This window comes from Ursus maritimus, unplaced genomic scaffold, assembly GCF_017311325.1.
Source record: "Ursus maritimus isolate PB19 unplaced genomic scaffold, ASM1731132v1 scaffold_23, whole genome shotgun sequence".
Lineage (NCBI taxonomy): Eukaryota > Metazoa > Chordata > Mammalia > Carnivora > Ursidae > Ursus > Ursus maritimus.
Window position 1 is genome coordinate 29,958,235 of NW_024424786.1, and position 18,078 is coordinate 29,976,312.

General features: G+C 40.6%; 1 protein-coding gene across 14 annotated transcripts in view; it reads right to left on the reverse strand.

The window, feature by feature from the left end:
* AMBRA1 (autophagy and beclin 1 regulator 1) overlaps positions 1-18,078 on the reverse strand; it is a 164,470-nt gene that overhangs the window by 45,875 nt on the left and 100,517 nt on the right. For 8 of the 14 annotated variants that reach the window (XM_040639028.1, XM_040639032.1, XM_040639035.1 and 5 more), the window contains one exon: positions 5,181-5,216. The exons of the other annotated variants lie outside the window; for them this stretch is intronic. In XM_040639028.1, coding sequence (XP_040494962.1) covers positions 5,181-5,216 — 36 coding nt within the window. The remainder of the gene's footprint in view (positions 1-5,180; positions 5,217-18,078) is intronic. 14 annotated transcript variants of the gene reach the window in all.

Genomic DNA, 18,078 nt, shown 5'->3' on the forward strand with positions numbered 1-18,078 from the left:
CCTCAACTGTATAGAAAATGTCTACAAAAACTCTATAGCTAACATCATACTTAATGATCAGAAACTATATGATTTTCCCCTAAGACTGAGAACAAGCAAGGATGTTTCCTCTCACTACTCCTCTTCATCATTTACTGGAAGTCCTACCTAATGCAATAAGAAAAGAAAAGTAAGGAAGAGTAAGAAACAAAACTTAGAGAGGAAGAAACAAAACATTGGAGAGGAAGACACAGAACTGTCTTTTGTTCACAGATGACATGATTGTCTATGTAGAAAATCCCAAAGAATAATAAAAGTAACTCCTGGAACTATTAAGCAATTATATCAAGATTGCAAGATACAAAAAGTCAATAGCTTTCCTACATACCAGCAATGAACAAATGAATAATCAGAATTGGGATTAGAAGTTAAAAATACAATGCCATTTACATTAGACACCCCCCCCCCAAAAGAGAGAGAGAAATATTTAGGTACAAATCTAAAAAAATACGTATAAGAGCTATATATGAAAACTACAAAACTCCAATGAAAGCAATCACAAAAGATCTCCAATATTTATTGGAGAGATATTCCATGTTCATGGATAGGAAGACTCGATACCGTTAAGATGTCAATTCTTCCCAAATGGATCTACAGATTCAACACAATCCCAATCAAAATCCCATTACTTTATGAATACTGACAAATTCTGAAGTTCATCTAGAAAGGCAAAAGATCCTGAGTAGCCAACACAGTATGCAAGGAAAGAACAAAGTTGGAGGACTGACACTACTTGACTTCAAGACTTACTATAAAGCTACAGTAATGAAGATGGTGTGGCACTGGCAAAAGAATACACAAATAAATCAATGGAGCAGAACAAAAAAAAAACAGAAATAAACCCAAACAAATACAGTCAACTGATCTGTGACAAAGGTGCAACAGCAATTCAATAGACAAAGACAGTCTTTTCAACAAATGGTGCTGAAACAACTGGACATCCACATGCAAAAGTATGAACCTGGATACAAACCTTGTACTTTTCACAAAAATTAGCTCAAACTGGATTACAGACCTGGATGTAAAACACAAAACTATAACATTCTTAGGAGATAATATAAGAGAAAATCTAGGTGACCTTAGGTTTGACAAAGACTTTCCCACCAAAAGCACAAACCATGGAAGAAAAAATTGACAAAGTTGACTTCATTAAAATTGAAAGCTTCTGGGGCACCTGGGTGGCTCACTCAGTTGAGTGTCTGCCTTCTGCTCAGGTCATGATCCCAGAGTCCTGGGATCGAGCCCCGCACTGGGCTCCTTGCTCAGAGGGGAGTCTGCTTCTCCCTCTTCCTCTCCTCTGCTCCCCCGCCCCACACCACTTGTGCTCTCTCAAATAAATAAAAAATTAAAAAAAAAAACAAAAAAAGTAAAGGCTTCTGCTCGGTGAAAGAGACTATGAAAAGAGAATGAAAAGCCAAGCCACAGACCAGAAGAAAAATCTTTGCAAAACACTTACCTAATAAATAGGACTAGTATCTAAAATATACAAAGAACTCTTAAAACTCGACAATAACAAACCACCTGATTTGAAACTGGCAAAATGTTTGAACAGACACCTCACCAAAGAAGATACACAGATGGTAAATAAGCGTATGAAAAGATGCTCAACATCATTTCTCATTAGGGAACTGCAAAATAAAATGAGAAACTACTACACACTTATTAGAATAGCTAAAATACAAAACACTGATCAAACCAAATGGTGAAAAGGATGCAAAACAACAGGAACTCTCATTCCTTGCTGGTGGGAATGCAATGGTACAGCGGCTTTGGAAGACAGTTTGGCAGTTTCTTTGCAAAACTAAACATACTTTTAACCATATGATCCAGAAATCATGTTCCTTGGTATTTACTCAAATCAGCTGAAAGCATATGTCACACAAAAACCTACACACAGATGTTTATAGCAGCTTTATTCATAACTGCCAAAACTTGGAAGCAACCGAGATGTCCTTTAATAGGAGAATAGATAAATAAACTGTGGTACAACCATACAATGGAATATTATTCAGCTCTAAAAAGAAACAAGCTATCAAGCCATGAAAACACATGGAGGAAATTTAAGTAAAAGAAGCAAAAAGTTATATATGGTGTGATTCTAACTATGTCATTATGGAAAAGCCAAAAACTATGGACAAAGTAAAAAGATCAGTGGTTGCCAGCGGTTTGTGGGGGAGAGAGGGAGCTATATAGTTGTAGTACCAAAGAGATGTTTGGGGGCAGTGAAACTATTTTGTAGGATACCATGATGGCAGAAACATGTCATCATACATTTGTCAAAGTCCATAGAACTTAACAACATTAAGTATGAAACTTAATGTTAACTATGGACTTTGGGTGATAATGGTGTGCTGGTGTTGGTTCATGGATTGTATATAACAAATGTACCATTTTGGAGAAGAATGATGATGGGGGGCAGTCAATGGGTATGTGTGTGGGAGGAGGTATACGGGAACTCTGTGCTTTCCACTCAATTTTTCTGTAGACCTCAGACTGCTCTTTAAAAAAAAAATTTTTTTTAAATTAAAAACAAAAACAGAGAGAAAGACATAAAGAGCCCCAGACTCTCACTCATGTTCTAGGAGACAGTGGAAACAGCAGCTGTCTATAAGGATACTGGCAGTCACAGCAGTTCACTCTCTATCATATGACCACAGAGTTTTTCCTTGGTGCCTCAAAGCAAGACTAAATAAGGATGATTCTAGCAAAAGACAAAACAAGGGGGAAAAGAAACTTAAATCCAGTGATCCTGGCCAACCATCAGAGAACAACAGCAAAACCAAGCTGCCAAGTCTCATTCTCTCAATCGGGTCTTCAACTTGTAGGCTGGAAGCCTTGGGAATGTGTCTAGGGATGAAATCTTAATAATCATGACACAATCACGTGGTAGGTGAGCTCTACCAAACCTGATAGCCTGCATGCCTCTCTCTGCCTCTGCTTCTCTGACTCTGTTCTGTTGCTTGGAAAGGAGAATTAGAAACCTTTTCTCAAAAACAGCTTTTAGCCTCTCTCCAAGATCTGTTCTAAGAGCAGGAAAGTGAAAAGTATGATTCAACAGTACAGTTAAAATACGGAACAATGGGAATCATTAGCAAATGTATCAGAGAAGCTAATTCGGGAGGGTAAAAAAGGGCAAGTTACAAAGAAGGAAACGATTAAATTATATTTCAGTCCTATAAAATTGTTCCATTTGAGGCTGCCTAATTCAGAACGGCCATCTCTGACTGTGCTGCTCCTGGGAAGACAGAATGAAGAATGGGGCTGGGGCCCAGACTCATCAGCCTGGAAACACAATTACTATCCTTCTGCTTAGTTGTGATATGAAGTCAAGAACCAGCTTGCTAATTGTCAGTAGAATAGAGACCAGAAACTCCAGGGCAGGTCCAACTGAACAATTTATCAACTTTTCAAAATTCTTTTTAGAAAGCCAGTCGCAAAAAAACACATATTGTATGATTCCATTTACATGAAATGTCTAGAATAGGCAAAGCTATAAAGACAAAAAGTAGATTAGCGGTTGCCTAGGGCTGGAGGAGGCAGGGGAAGGGAAGGGGGAAGGGAGAAGTGACTGCTAATGGTATGGGAATGTGATAAAAATGTTCTGAAATCTACAGATAGTGGCAATGGTCGCAGAACTCTGTGAATATATTAAAAACCACTGAACTTTAAATAGGTGAACAATATGGTATGTGAGTTATATCTTGATAGGGCTATTGCTAAAAAATACTACTCAATATAAATTTTAGTCAATTTGGGAAGCAAAATATGGCATCCCATTTCCAGTATCCTTTTGCATTTAATAATTTCAAGTACTGGTGAGTATCTTTTGTTTACTGGCTCACTGTATTTTTTTTAGTGTGTACTGTGCCTACCCACATCTTACGTGCATTTTTATGTTTGGTTAAGTTTTTTCTTGCAGACTGTCTAAGCTCTTTGTAAATTAATAAATTGGTTTCTGTCTATGAAAAATAATTATTCTTAGAGCAATACAACATGGGATTATTTGGACATAAAAAGCATTCTTCCTCTCTAAGTATATACTGAATGGCATCCTAGGAAGAACACTTATTCTTCTTTCCAGAAAGCTTCATTCAAATGCAGTCTTTAAATCTGCTTTAAGAAGGAAATATAACTAAACACTTTGTCATACTCACTTTGTCATCTTATCACCATTTAAAAAATCTCATCTAAGACTATAGTCAATTATTCTATAGCCTGGGGACCTGGAAAGAGGCCCTGGTGGCAGATAACAAGACTTCCGCCAAGAGTAGAAGTCTCTCTTATTCCCATTTACAGTTTTGACACTGAAGAAAATGACCAAACTATATATAGTTTGTTTAAAAATAAAAGCTTTATGAGATGTAATCCACGTACCATACAATTCACCTACTTAAAGTATACAATGCAAGGGGTTTTAGTATATTAACACCAGTGTGCAACCATTATCAAAACCAATCTTTTACAATGACCATCACTACTATCTGATTTCAGGACATTTTTATCCTCCTCCTCCTTCTCCCCCCGCCCCCCCAGTACCTCACCCATTAGCAGTCACTCTGGCCCACTCTCTCCCTCCTAGCCCGAGGCAACCACTAATCTATTTTCTGTCTCTATAGTTTTGCTTTCCCTGGACATTTCATCTAAATAGAAACATACGACAGGTGACTATGGCTGGCTTCTTTCATTTAGCACCATGTTTACAAAGTTCATCCATGTTATAGCATGTATCAGTACTTCATCCTTTTTTATGGCCAAAGAATGTTCTGCTGTATAATAGTTTTTATTTATAGAAAACACACTCCATGGAACCTAGCAATCATAAAACTGTCTGAGGGAAACAGAACTATTTCCTGTGGAAGGAAAAAGTGTTTTTTGTTTTTTTTTTAAGATTTTATTTATTTGAGAGAGGGAGGGAGGGAGAGAGAGAGGGAAAGAGAGAACCAGCGGAGGGAGAGGGAGAGGGAGAGGCAGAGGGAGAAACAGGCTCCCTGATGAGCAGGGAGCTGGACAGGGGCTTGATTCCAGGACCCGGGGATCATGACCTGAGCTGAAGACAAACGTTTAACCAACTGAGCCACCCAGGCGCCCCCAGAAGTAGGTTTTTAAAGAGGTTTTCAGGTTTTCAATTCTGAGTATATTACCTATAGCTGAAACCAAGTCTTCACTTTTTCCTGAGGCTAAAATAAAAAAAAAAAAGAGTATTAGGGGACATCATTTTCTATAAAAACAAAAATGAACAGGTATCATGTAGATGTCTATAACTCTGATATAGGAAATGTTCTGAGTAAGGTATGTGGTCTATCAGATTTAAGCTGTTTAATAACTGCTCTAATTGGTCACTTAAACTGATCAAGATAAATCACTACACAATATAAATTTGAAATGTATTTAACATAAGCCAAAGAGTAAACATTTTATAGACAAAGATATCAATGACTACACATGGTCTTAGCAGGAACTGGGCCCCTAAATCAACAAAATTTTATTGTCCAATAAACTCCTAAAGGCTCTAAAAGCTCCTACTCTTTAAAAACAAGGGTAGCATTAGTCCACAGACAAATCACGAACTTTGGAGGCAGATCCAAGAAAGATAAGGCAATGCCTTATTGTTGAGGTCAAAGGCATTAGATGAAGCCAACAAAACAACAAATCATAGTCTGAGAACTCAACAAAGAAATCAGCAAGGCCTGGAATACAGAACGTGTGCAAGGAAGGGAAAAGAAATAGCTATGAACTATTTCTACATATCATCGCAGCTTCATCAAAAATTTTCTCAAAATAACAATTCAAACCAGGATTATGTGACCACAGCAGAGTACGTTTTATAACACCTGAAGAGAGGAAGAGATATTAATCTTACATTCATTAGGGCCAGAGCAATGGATAGAGCCTTCCTATCCAGAGCAAGAGGTACAAAGAAACTGGTATTAATTTCTTAAAAAACTGTGACAAAAAGCACCTAACATAAATTTACCATCTTAACTATTTTTAAGTGGTTCAGTAGTGTTTAGTAGTTTAACCAGTTCAGCAATTTTAAGTATATTCACACTGTTGTGAAACAAATCTCCAAAACTTTTCATCTTGCAAATATGAAACTCTATACCCATTAAACAACTCCCCTTCCTGCCCCCCACCCACCCCGTCCCGGCCCCTGTAACCAAAATTCTCCTTTGTTTCTATGAATTCGACTACTTTAGAAACCCGTGTGAGTGGAAGCATGCAGTAACGGTGTGTGTTTTAGCATGCGCTTTAAAGTAGAGATGCATAACTAGATAGCATGCACCCGAAGTCATTCACAGACAAGGTGGTGAAATCCGGGCATACTCAAATCTACAGGAAGCAGTTAGTTCTGATGGGAGCAGATAACCTCTAGGCTGGACATGGCCATTTTCCCTTAAAAAGCCACTCGGAGGGGTCAAACAGATCACAGGGCTCATGCCGCTACAACTAGTGTTGTTCAGAAAAGCCCAAAGGTGGAAGAGTTGCCGTAAGGATACTTTGCTTTCTGATCCAGGGATCACCAATGATTCAATCACATTGCCTTGAATGTACCAATGTCATCTGGAGTTCAGCACTGTATTCCACCCTAAAGCAAAGAGAGTAAGTTGCTCTTCACCAGGTCCTCACACTCCTTCCTCCCATCGTATCAAAACCCAGGATTAATCTTGACTGTTGGCTGGGTGACTGGTACCTCCTAGCTCTCTGAAATCAAGCTAAGATGCTCCTGTGTGGGTAGATGAAGAGGCTGAGGCCCATTTTCATCACCATTCTGCAGACCTGCCCTTCTTTTATATATATATATATCTCCTAATGAAGCAATTATCTAACACTTACACTAATGATGTAATTGGGACAAGTAATTATGAAAGCAGAACATCCATTTTCAAAGAAATGAATATCATTACCTTTCTTCCACCCACAAACATTATTTAAGACAAAAACAAATAAGCTCACAAGAACACATGCTACTAAAAGATTATCAGGAACAACATTCCAAAACCCACAAAGTTTAGGAGAAATGCAGAAAAAACCCCAACAACCCCCAAACAAAAACAAAAGTTAAAAACCCAGCATTCACTCCCACCAGGCAGGATTTCCTCAAAGCCTCTACCTCTGACGGAAGACATACAGGGGGATAAGAGCAGTAAGAATTACTCTGCCTCCACTTCCACAACGCCCACAACCTGGCACTGACTACAGGACCCCGCCACCTCTGCTGCTGGGAGGACACTGGCTTAGGCAGGTCCCTGAGAGAAGCCTGGAAAGAAGTCGGGGAGGCTGTCATCCTCTCACTGATGCACAATGGAGCTGCTCAAGGGGTTGCTCAGCAGCAAGAGGATGGGCAGAGAGAGGGGGGAGGGTGGGAGAAGGACTGAGGGAGAAAGAGGTGAGAGAGAAAGATGAACAGAGCATATGACTGACTCAAACACTGAATGGCTCTCATCAATCACTTGTCTTAAATTGCTGAGACTCCTGCAGCTTTTATTGTCTGGTGGAAGCACAAGTGAGTAGAATTGGACCAGAGGGTCCTGGGCTTGTCAGCAGCAGGAGGGAAACGACCTTTAATGCTGCAAAGAGGATGCAGATTTCAAAAGCCTAAAATCTGCAATGAAGGGAAATGGAAATGTGCTGAACGTGGGTTTGACTGGCAGCTTTCCTCATCTGTCGATCACAGGGTAATAAACACTGGGAGATGGCAGAAATGAAGATAAATGCTTTCAGCAGCGCCATTCCCCACCCTCCCCTCCTCTTCCGCCCCCACTCAGCACATGACAAGAGTTAAAGCAAGAAAATAAATCAGCTTCTTAACCAACTCTTTTGTTAAAACTTTCCTTACAGGCCACCTACACGTGAATTATTGCTCTATGAGCCTACATTCTCATTAGGGAGCCCAGTTTGTAAAGGGTGAAAAGCTCCTGTCAAATCACACCTGTACATTTCAGGGTACAGTATTACCCAGCTGAGTCAGTCTGGGCCAAAGTGTAAGAGGCCAGGGCTGCTCCCTGAGGGGAAGGCAACCCCCCCCTCCCCGCCCCGGGGTAAAGTTCTCTAATCCAAAGTCTGGCTCACTCAGTTTAGAGGAGACTTAGGAGCACCAAGGGCAGCATGCTGCCACTTCACCGCAACCACTGCCACATTACTACTGAGCCAGGGACAGAAAGGCTAAGCTCCAAGGGCTAACAAAAAATCCCCTGGGGCTTGGCAGTCAAAGGTAAAATCAATGAGAAAGTGGACTACAGAGTAGAACACTCAGCCCTGAGCATCAGCTTCACATTCACTTTGGAGTGAGAGAAACCTTTAAAAGGTGGACGATCTTACAGGTTTCCCACAAGTAGGTCCAAAAGAAGTATCGTGTATTTTGGGACTTGTGACACTGAAATAAAGCACCCAGCAGACCTGGTTTTTGTAACAAGACTTGGGTTTTTAGAGTAAGATGAAAAGGTCAGCAATTCCTAATGCTTGTGGCAGTTACTTGTAAGAAGATGGTTGGAATTCTGTAAAAAACTACATCCTGATTCTGCTAAAAGTGGGCCTGGCAAAAATCTTAGCAACTAGATCATTTAAGACATTTGAAAAGACACTCTGCTCTACTGGCCCAGCCAGGCTATTTCCCTCTAGATCCTGAAATCCTGGAAAAAGATTTCAGACCTTTATTTTAAAGAACAGGCACCAACTAGTAGAAAGTCTGGAGCAAAAATATGTGGGAGAAAGTGTGGTGACTGGGTCTGTTTCAAACCACAAACTGCTCAGAAACTTGAGTAGTCCACACAGTCATGCATATGCTGTGGGATCCTAGGAGATCAACACTTGTCACATGAAGATAGCGAATTCGAAATAGTTTCTAATTAAAATCTGCTGTTCAGGGGCGCCTGGGTGGCTCAGTCGTTAAGTGTCTGCCTTCGGCTCAGGGCGTGATCCCGGCGTTATGGGATCGAGCCCCACATCGGGCTCCTCCACTATGAGCCTGCTTCTTCCTCTCCCACTCCCCCTGCTTGTGTTCCCTTTCTCGCTGGCTGTCTCTCTCTCTCTGTCAAATAAATAAATAAAAATCTTTTAAAAAAAAATCCACTGTTCAGACATTAATACCAGGCACAAAGTGGAAAAGCAGTATTAACGAGCCCCATATTGAGACACAGCTAAAAGGATGTACCTGGAAGCTAAACAATAATCCAAATTAGCCTTTCCAGTCTGTAAACCTCAATAAAATCTTATCTCCTCCTGAAACCTTTTCTGAATTAGAGAGAAATCTCTGCCCACACAATATTAGCCATTTGCATAACACAAAACATTTGTCACCTTTTAGGTTACCTAAGTACATAAAGTTTGCTCTGAGTTCAAGTGTTTATAACTCTGTATACTTAGCCATCAATTTTTAGTTGGTACTGCATGCTTTTTCCTTTTTTTTTTTTAAGGAATGGTGCAGAGGGAGAGAGAAAATCTTAAGCAGGCTGCATGCCCAGCACAGAGCCCGACACTGCAGAGCTGGATCTCATGACCCTGAGATCATGACCTGAGCTGAAACCAAGAGTCAGATGCTTAACTGACTGAGACACCCGGACAACCCTCCTTCATTTTTAAGATGACAGAAGGGATCAACTTTTTACTCTCATTTTAAATACTGTACAGTCATGGGACTTAGGATATCGTCATATCATACAGCAAACACGAAATACACAAGGGTGAGGAACATTGATGGGAACTGCAAGGAATGTCATTGCCAGACTTATAAACTGTTCCTTCTACAAGTGAGAAAACATGTCCTAGTCAGTTTTTACTGCTTATATCTATTATGGGGACAGGCTGAATTATGAAGAACCAAATCATTTGGGAAGGGAATTTCCATTCCAATGTATACACCCAAGAATGGGACTAAGGAACTACAGTTTGTAAAAAGAGCTTGTCTTTAATTGTAAATAAACCTAAACATCCATCAAGAAGAGAACAGTTAGGGGCACCTGGGTGGCTCAGTCAGTTAAGCGTCTGCCTTCGGCTCAGGTCAAGATCCTGGGGTCCTGGGACTCCCTCCTCAGCAGGGAGTCTGCTTCTTCTCCCTCTCCCCTTTCCCCCTGCTTGTGCTCACACTCTCTCTCAAATAAATATAATCTTAAAAAAAAAAAAAAAAGAACAGTGAGACTATAGTCAATCACACTATGGAACACCACACAGCCATTAAAAAAAAGTCTGCAAGTACTGACAGGGAAAGATGTCCTTATCTATCATTCTGTAGGATCTCATCTCTATTAAAAAACAAAATGGAGAAAACCACATAGATGAGTAAATACACACACGTATTTGCTTGTCCATAGAAAAAATTTTGAAAGATACATTCCAAACCAACCAGGAATAAGATGAAGAGATGTTTAAACTTTTTACAGTATATTATAGCATATTTTGGTAGTATCTGAATTATTTACAATGAACATGTTATTATTTTACGGGTTTTAAAAGGGCAGGAAGGGTAATAAGTTACCTTTATAATTATCTATTAAAAAGTTATACATTTTGCTATTTAATATCCCCAAATTTAACACATACATTTATCTGTTCCATGAAGCTAACTAGTTGAAGGACTGAGAAAAATTCCTTGGTCCTGGGTTTGCAATAAGGTTCACAAATCATGAGTTTCCCATTTTCACTGAGTGCCTGTCAGAATGGTGCCCTGAGATGCTCTTCATACATCGAAGAAGTTAGGTCTTTTTCAGCAAAATAACCTGTGCTATGTGACTAAAAAGAAGCCAGCACAATTCCATCTCTGGATAAATACCTTAGAGATAATGCCACACATATACACAAGGAGATATGTTAAAAAAAAAAAAAGTCTGAGGCATGCTATAAAAGTAAAAATCTAGAAAACTTAATGCTCATCAGTAAAGGAATAGATAAGGAAATGCATACAAATAAATATAAAATACTATGTAACAATTAAAAGGAACAAATCAAATTAATCAAACTGTCAATGTGGATTGATAAAAACATTAATACTGAATTTCAAAAGTTATAAAATGACACATGTGGTATGATACCATTTATATAAATACAACTCTTAAAACACAAAACAGGGGTGCCTGGGTGGCTCAGTTGGTTAAGAGTCTAACTCTTGTTTTCGGCTCAGGTCACGATCTCATGGTCCTCGGATCGAGCCACACATTGGGCTCCTAGCTCGGCAGAGTCTGCTTGGGGTTCTCTCCCTTTCCCTCTCCCCCTGCTCGTACTCTCTTTCTCTCTCTAAATAAATAAATTAAAAAAAATAACTTTTTTAAAAACCACAAAAAACAATGATATTTTACTAATATATTAAGTTATAGGGGCACCTGGGTGGCATAGTCAGTTAAGCATCTGACTCTTGGTTTCGGTCCAGGTCATGATCTCAGGGTTGTGAGATCAAGCCTGAAGCTGGGCTCCGTGTATGCAAAGTGCAGAGTCTGCTTGAGACTCCCCCTCTCCCACTGCCTCTCCCACCCCTGCGTGGGAGCCCTCTCTCTCAAATAAATAAAATAAGTCTTAAAAAAAAGTTATAAAAGACAGACTGCAATTATTTTAACCAAATTCATGATAGGAGTTGACTCTATATAGAGCAGGAAATATAATTAAGGAAGTCAAAGGAACTTCAACTTTATCTGCAATGATTTAATTTTTAAAAATTGAGGCAAACAGGGCAAACTGGTTAACAACTCTTAAATCTCAGCTGTGGGTGGATAAATGCTTGCTATATACATACATGCCTGTATATATGTATTATGCATTTCTGGAGTGTTAAAGTGTCTCACTGTTGAAAGGAGGGAGAAAGGGGAGAGAAGGGAGGAAGTAAACAAGCAAGAAACAAGCAACTAGGGACACAAAAGAAAGACCTTTAAATGCTTTCCCACAATCTTAATCCTTGCCCAACAAGGTACGGGCTAGGCAGTAATTGGCTGAAATGAAATAGTTTGGGATATGGAGCCCCACAAAATTCCAAAGGTGGGCAGAGATGGCCACATTTCATTTACTTGGAATTCCTCACATAAAAGATTTTGCTCACAGAAACATGTCCTGAGACTTGATGAATCAGGTCTCTACCACGCAAAGCCTACTACACTGGTGAAACAATCCAGTAGGCAGCTATGAATGGCAGATGGTCACACAAACTTTGTACCTCACCAAAGCAGAGGCTCTAAGGCCACGGGCTTCCTGGGTACACACTAGGAGCAGTCTGTCTGCATCAATGAAATGTACAAACAGATGCCCAGCCCCAAGCTTTTCTCTTAGAAACCATCTCGATGCCTTCTAATATTTTACCTTGAAAGGTTTACTTTTTTTTTTTAAAGATTTTATTTATTTATTTGACAGAGATAGAGACAGCCAGTGAGAGAGGGAACACAAGCAGGGGGAGTGGGAGAGGAAGAAGCAGGCTCACAGCGGAGGAGCCTGATGTGGGGCTCGATCCCATAACACCGGGATCACGCCCTGAGCCGAAGGCAGACGCTTAACGACTGCACCACCCAGGTGCCCCAGAAAGGTTTACTTTTAATGCCAGGTTAGATAAATTTCTGAAAGGGGCCCGTGGCAAAATTTTAGTTTTAAAAAAGAGATATTTCACAAGGGAAAGCAGAAGGAAATTAAGATATGTTTTAGTCTTGTCTTTTCTGCCAGAACTGCTTATACGCATTGCTCAGAAAACACTGGACCTGCCCTAACACTTCAGGGATGCCTGCAAGCCAGTGAGCACGGTGGCACACACACCTTTTTAAGACTCTGTTGCTGGTCATCATAAAGAAAGCATAATAAGATGCTGACTTCCCTGTAAGGCCCTTGGGGTATGAGTAACGTGAAATAATGTTGGCAGTTAACACTAAGCCATGGGCTCTGTCCCTTACAAAATAATCTAGCTTCCCTTCTACTATTCTTGCTCTGATCCATCTTTCAATGCCAGATTATTCTTAAAAGCAGAGTTTTGACTGTGTTGCTCACCTGTTCAAAAGCTTTAATGGCTCCTCGTTGCCTAAATCGAGCAAGATTCCTTGGTTTGCTATTGAAGGCCCTCAGCAATCTGTCTGTCACCTACCTTTCTGTGCTTATCTCCCATTGCTTGTTATTCATATCATTTTGGAAATATGTTTTAAATATATCCCCACTTTTATACTTTTGCTCACACTGTTCCTACCATGTAGATTCCTTTCTCTCTCCTCTAATAAATGCTTACTAAAATCCCCTGATCCCCTAGCCTTATTCAAGGACTCTCTTAATCCTTTTTTCTGGGATGCCTTTTCTGATCTCACTAACCTGATATGATTGTCTCTTTGGAAGCCCTAAGCATTTTGCTTAATTTCTCTTATTCTGACATATTCCTTCTGCTCACAGCCTGCCCTCCTGTCCAGGCTGGACTCTCTGTCATTATTCACTGCATTTGAGGATAGGTATAAAATTCAGTCCACCAAGGGCGCCTGGGTGGCACAGCAGTTAAGCGTCTGCCTTCAGCTCAGGGCGTGATCCCGGCGTTATGGGATTGAGCCCCACATCATGCTCCTCCGCTATGAGCCTGCTTCTTCCTCTCCCACTCCCCCTGCTTGTGTTCTCTCTCTCGCTGGCTGTCTCTATCTCCGTCGAATAAATAAATAAAATCTCAAAAAAAAAAAATCAGTCTACCAGAGGTTCAACTCGAAATCTACACACCAACCACACTTGTTCTGTACCCACTCAAAACTTTCCCAAACCTGAATCCCCACAGTACACTGAAAATGGATTCTTTTGAGGGGAAGGACACAAACAATTTTCTCATCTTCAGATGAACTATCTTGATGCGCTGCCACAGAAGGTATACAGTAACTCCATTATTAAATACAGACACAAATGGGTACTTGAACATGTGTGACTCTCACCACTAGGTTGTTGGTCCCTTAACAGTAAGGACTATCTTAAATCCCTCTGAGAGATTTAAGCACCTCTCAGTCCTTGTACCCTACGGAGCACCTTGTACAAAGCACATAGTTGCAACTCAATTCGTTGACTTGGAGCCAAAGTACCTTTGCCTTTGAGAAATATCGACTCAACCAGCACAAGGACACTTCCCAAATTCCTAAAACCCCTTTTGTTCGATTGCTAAAACTCTAGGAAAGCACCCAACCTCTGGAAACCTACAGAGTATAGTAGTCAGGGCACTAAGAAATTGATGGTTATATGCAGAGGACACACTCCAAGAATTTATTTCCTTCATAATTGCAGCCAAAACAAAGCAGGGGTGGGCAAACTTTTTACTGCAAATTGGTATAACGTTAAAAAGTTTCTGCCTCTGGCCTCTGGAAGATCCAAGCTGGGAGCAGGCCATCCCCTTTGTCTGACTCTGCAAGGCTCTTGCCTTAAGGCCAACAGGATTAGTACAGCCATTTCATGCTCTGAAAAGTCAGAAAAGGCAAGATGGGGAGCTTTTCACTCGAGGAAATGCCTAGTAGTCAGAGATGGTTCTGTTTTTGTTCAAAAGATAAGCAGGGATGCTGAGGTTAAAAAGCAAAATTTCCAACAATGCTTAATGAAAGGTTTGGAGACAATGTACAGAATTAGGCAATGAGATAGATTCCGAGAAGAGAGGAGCAGGTGCCAGAGCAAAAATGCAGCAGAGAATCAGCACTAGATGTTTTCATGCATTCAAAAATTTCCATGTATTTAAAATGTCATCAGGACGCCCTGTGAGCAAAGACTTGATGCAGCAATTAGGGATGCAGGCTTATCCCTCTTGGCATAAAATACCCACAAATAAAGCTCCTGGTATAAAAGTCAAAAGAAAGCAGAAAGAAAAGCTTTACCATAAAAAATTGAGCAGTTGCTACATTCTCTAGGTTTAACAGATAATTAACTACAGACCTTCTTATGAAGAGGAAAACTCAACTCAAATACGGTATTCAAAGGCATGGAGCCTGCAGAGCCCGAGGCTGAGTTTAAACCTGGGATCTACAGATGGGGCTTCAGGAGGTCAAAAGACCACTGAAACAGCAAATAAAATTGTGTCTGTACAATATTATGTTAATCGTGTCTTCTGTTTTCTATATTTTATAGTGCTTTGACATCTTGGTTGCCTTGTCTACTGAGGGACTGCCCCTCCCTGGGCCAGCTAATTCCTGGAGACAGCAGCAAACAACTTGCCTGCATGCATGCAAACCAACCGAGCCCATTCTGAGAACCCCTTTCCATACTGACAACCACTTTCTTTATCAAACTCTCACACAACAAACCAGTATTTCCTCTGCCCTAAACTACCCCAGGCCCAGGTATGGACAACCAGGGACCACCTCACAGCCCAGAGTCTGACAAACTTATTCAGGCTACCTAATCCTAAACTTACTCAGCACATCTGCTCTGCCTCACCCATTCCTCCTGAAAACCCCAAGAAAGGCTCTGGCTCACACTTTCTCCTCACCTCCCTCTGCCTCCTGACTGACCACCATACTTCCCCCACACCTGCACAGTATGGTGTGTCCCTTTACTCTGGGAATTTAAAGTAACAAACTATCTTGGCCTTACCATACCTGAATAAAACCAAAATCCTGGGTACACTTTAATACAGCTACCTGTGCACCTTTTAGTCTGAGAGGAGAGTCCAAGCTTTTAAACATACATTCTCACAGAGCTCATTGTCCTCTATAAGATTAAGAACTAGTGACTTAAATGTTTCAGGTCACACTGGAGCGCTAGTTCATTGGAAGAGGACATATCACTGATGAAGCCTTTCTAGGGCACATGTAAAGCCAGGTGGTTGTTCTTTGAGTGCCAAGAGAAAATGGAAATTGCAGAGGGCTTTGTTTATTTTGTTTTTCTTGGCTCTTTGCAGTGCAGGGGATCATAAGGCAAGGGCGTATAAAGAGAGAAGATTCATAAATCCCTGAAGTGGTGATGGTGGTGATAAATGATCATTTCTCTCAAATAATACAAAACTTATGAAAGGCTTAAATATCCACAGGGTTTGGGAGATGAGGGATTGTCTATGTTATGTTCTATAAAACGACTAGCACACTGTGCCAATCAACGACAGTATCACTGGCAAAGAGATAACGCCTTGGCCTTCAACCTCACTAAGGCTGACAAAGATAGAGAGATTTTTTTAGACCAAAGTACAGAGTCTTGAGACATGCCCAGAATAAAGAGCAGTGATCTCAAAACAGAAAGCTTTTTGATGGCTAAGTGAGGACTGAATATTAAACAGGTATCTATCAAACATAGCACTGTGGAAGATGTATATAAAATGGTAATAAGATGTCCTTCTTCCTTGCTTGGAGCCTATAATACATTTGGAGAGATAAGACTTACATCAAAAACATTACAAACAAGAAAAAGACAACGTGTCTAATGAGTAGTACAGACAACTAGAGCTAGAGCTGCTTAGGAGGGGTCACTGGGCTTGAGGAGGGGAGATCTGGAAAACTCAGGGTGGAAACAGGAGCTGGGCTTAAAGGAAGGAATGACAGGATTTGGAAATTAGGAGAGGAGAAGGGTTCAGGGTAGAAAGAGGCCACTGCTCAAGGCAATTCAGGGTTCAAGGGCTATTACCAGTTCCGTGGAAGCAAAGGCTCATATAAAGAAGAATATAAAAGTCAGGCTGAAAAAAGACAAGGAATTTGTCGTCAGTGCAGCAGGAAAGAGAAATCCTCTGAAATTTTTGAGTAAGGGAATTATAAAGTGGATAGCTTTTAAATTTTAATTTTTATCAAAGCACTACATACACATAATTTAAACAGTTAAAGAATAATACAAGACTAATAAAGTCAAATAGCAGCCTCTTGCCCCATCCTCTCCCCTGATTTCTGCTCTCCAGAAGCAATTACTTTTCAAATCTTTCAGCTGTTTTTCTTCTGATAATTAACTGTCATATTTCTACTGTCACTAAATTTTCCATTTCGGCTATTATCTACCGGCTTCCTATGATGGGAGATGATTTCTCCCACCCTCTTTCCTCCCCCATCCTTCCAAAATAGCTATAACACATTTTTAGGTTAAATAATGTTAATTATTTACAGTACTAGGACTATATAAATATTCACAACATACAGGAATAGTATAGTAAACTTGTATTTCCTTTCACATACAGTTTTGTTTCTTCTGCAGGAGAAAGACTCTTGTCACTCACTACTCATCTCCCTCCCTTTCCCTTTCTCTTTCTACAATGAGCATGTATTTTTGTCTAATTCCTTCACTGTCATTTTAGAGGGAATTTAGGAGAGGGTAGAGATAAAAACAGGTGTTCATTCCTTCACGTTTACCAGCAGTCTGGTCACATTTTATGAAGAGTACTCTGGCAAGTATTTCAGAGGTGGGACAACAATAAGCAGAGCAACACCAGTTAACAGAACCAGGGTTAGAACAGTGAGACAAGAAAGGAAGGAACAATGAGAGATTCCATCAGGGATGAACCATCTCAACACAGCAGGAGAACAGAATATGGCAGAGCTGGTAAGAAGTAAGAATCCAGGGGCGCCTGGGTGGCTCAGCTGGTTAAGTGTCTGCCTCCGGCTCAGGTCAGGATCCCAGTGTCCTGGGACTGAGCCCGCACAGGGCTCCCTGCTCAGCAGAGAGCCTGCTTCTCCCTCTCCCTCTGCCCTCCCCAGCTCCTGTGCGCTCTCGTGCCGCACCTGCACACACTCTATCTCCAATAAATAAATAACATCTTTTTAAAAATCTGTAAAAACTCACAGGCCTAGCACCTGGGGTCAGGAAGAATGTTGGCGGCATTAGCAAAAGCAGGGAGGGGAAGAACGTTATAAAAAAGAAAGTTTGGTTTTTGACACATTAAATAGAGGATGGCTGTGGACCATCCAAAGTGAAAAGAATTTAATAAAATGTCAGTTATTGGAGTGCCTGGGTGGCTCAGTCAGTTAAGCATCTGCCTTCAGCTCAGATCATGATCTCAGGGTCCTGGAATCGAGCCCCGTGTTGGACTCCCTGCTCAGTGGGGAGTCTGCTTCTCCCTCTACCTCTGCTGCTCCCCACCCCTGACCTCCCTCCACCCCCACTCATGCTCTCTTAAATAAATAAGTAAATAAAATCTTAAAAAAAAAAAAAAAAAGAACATATATC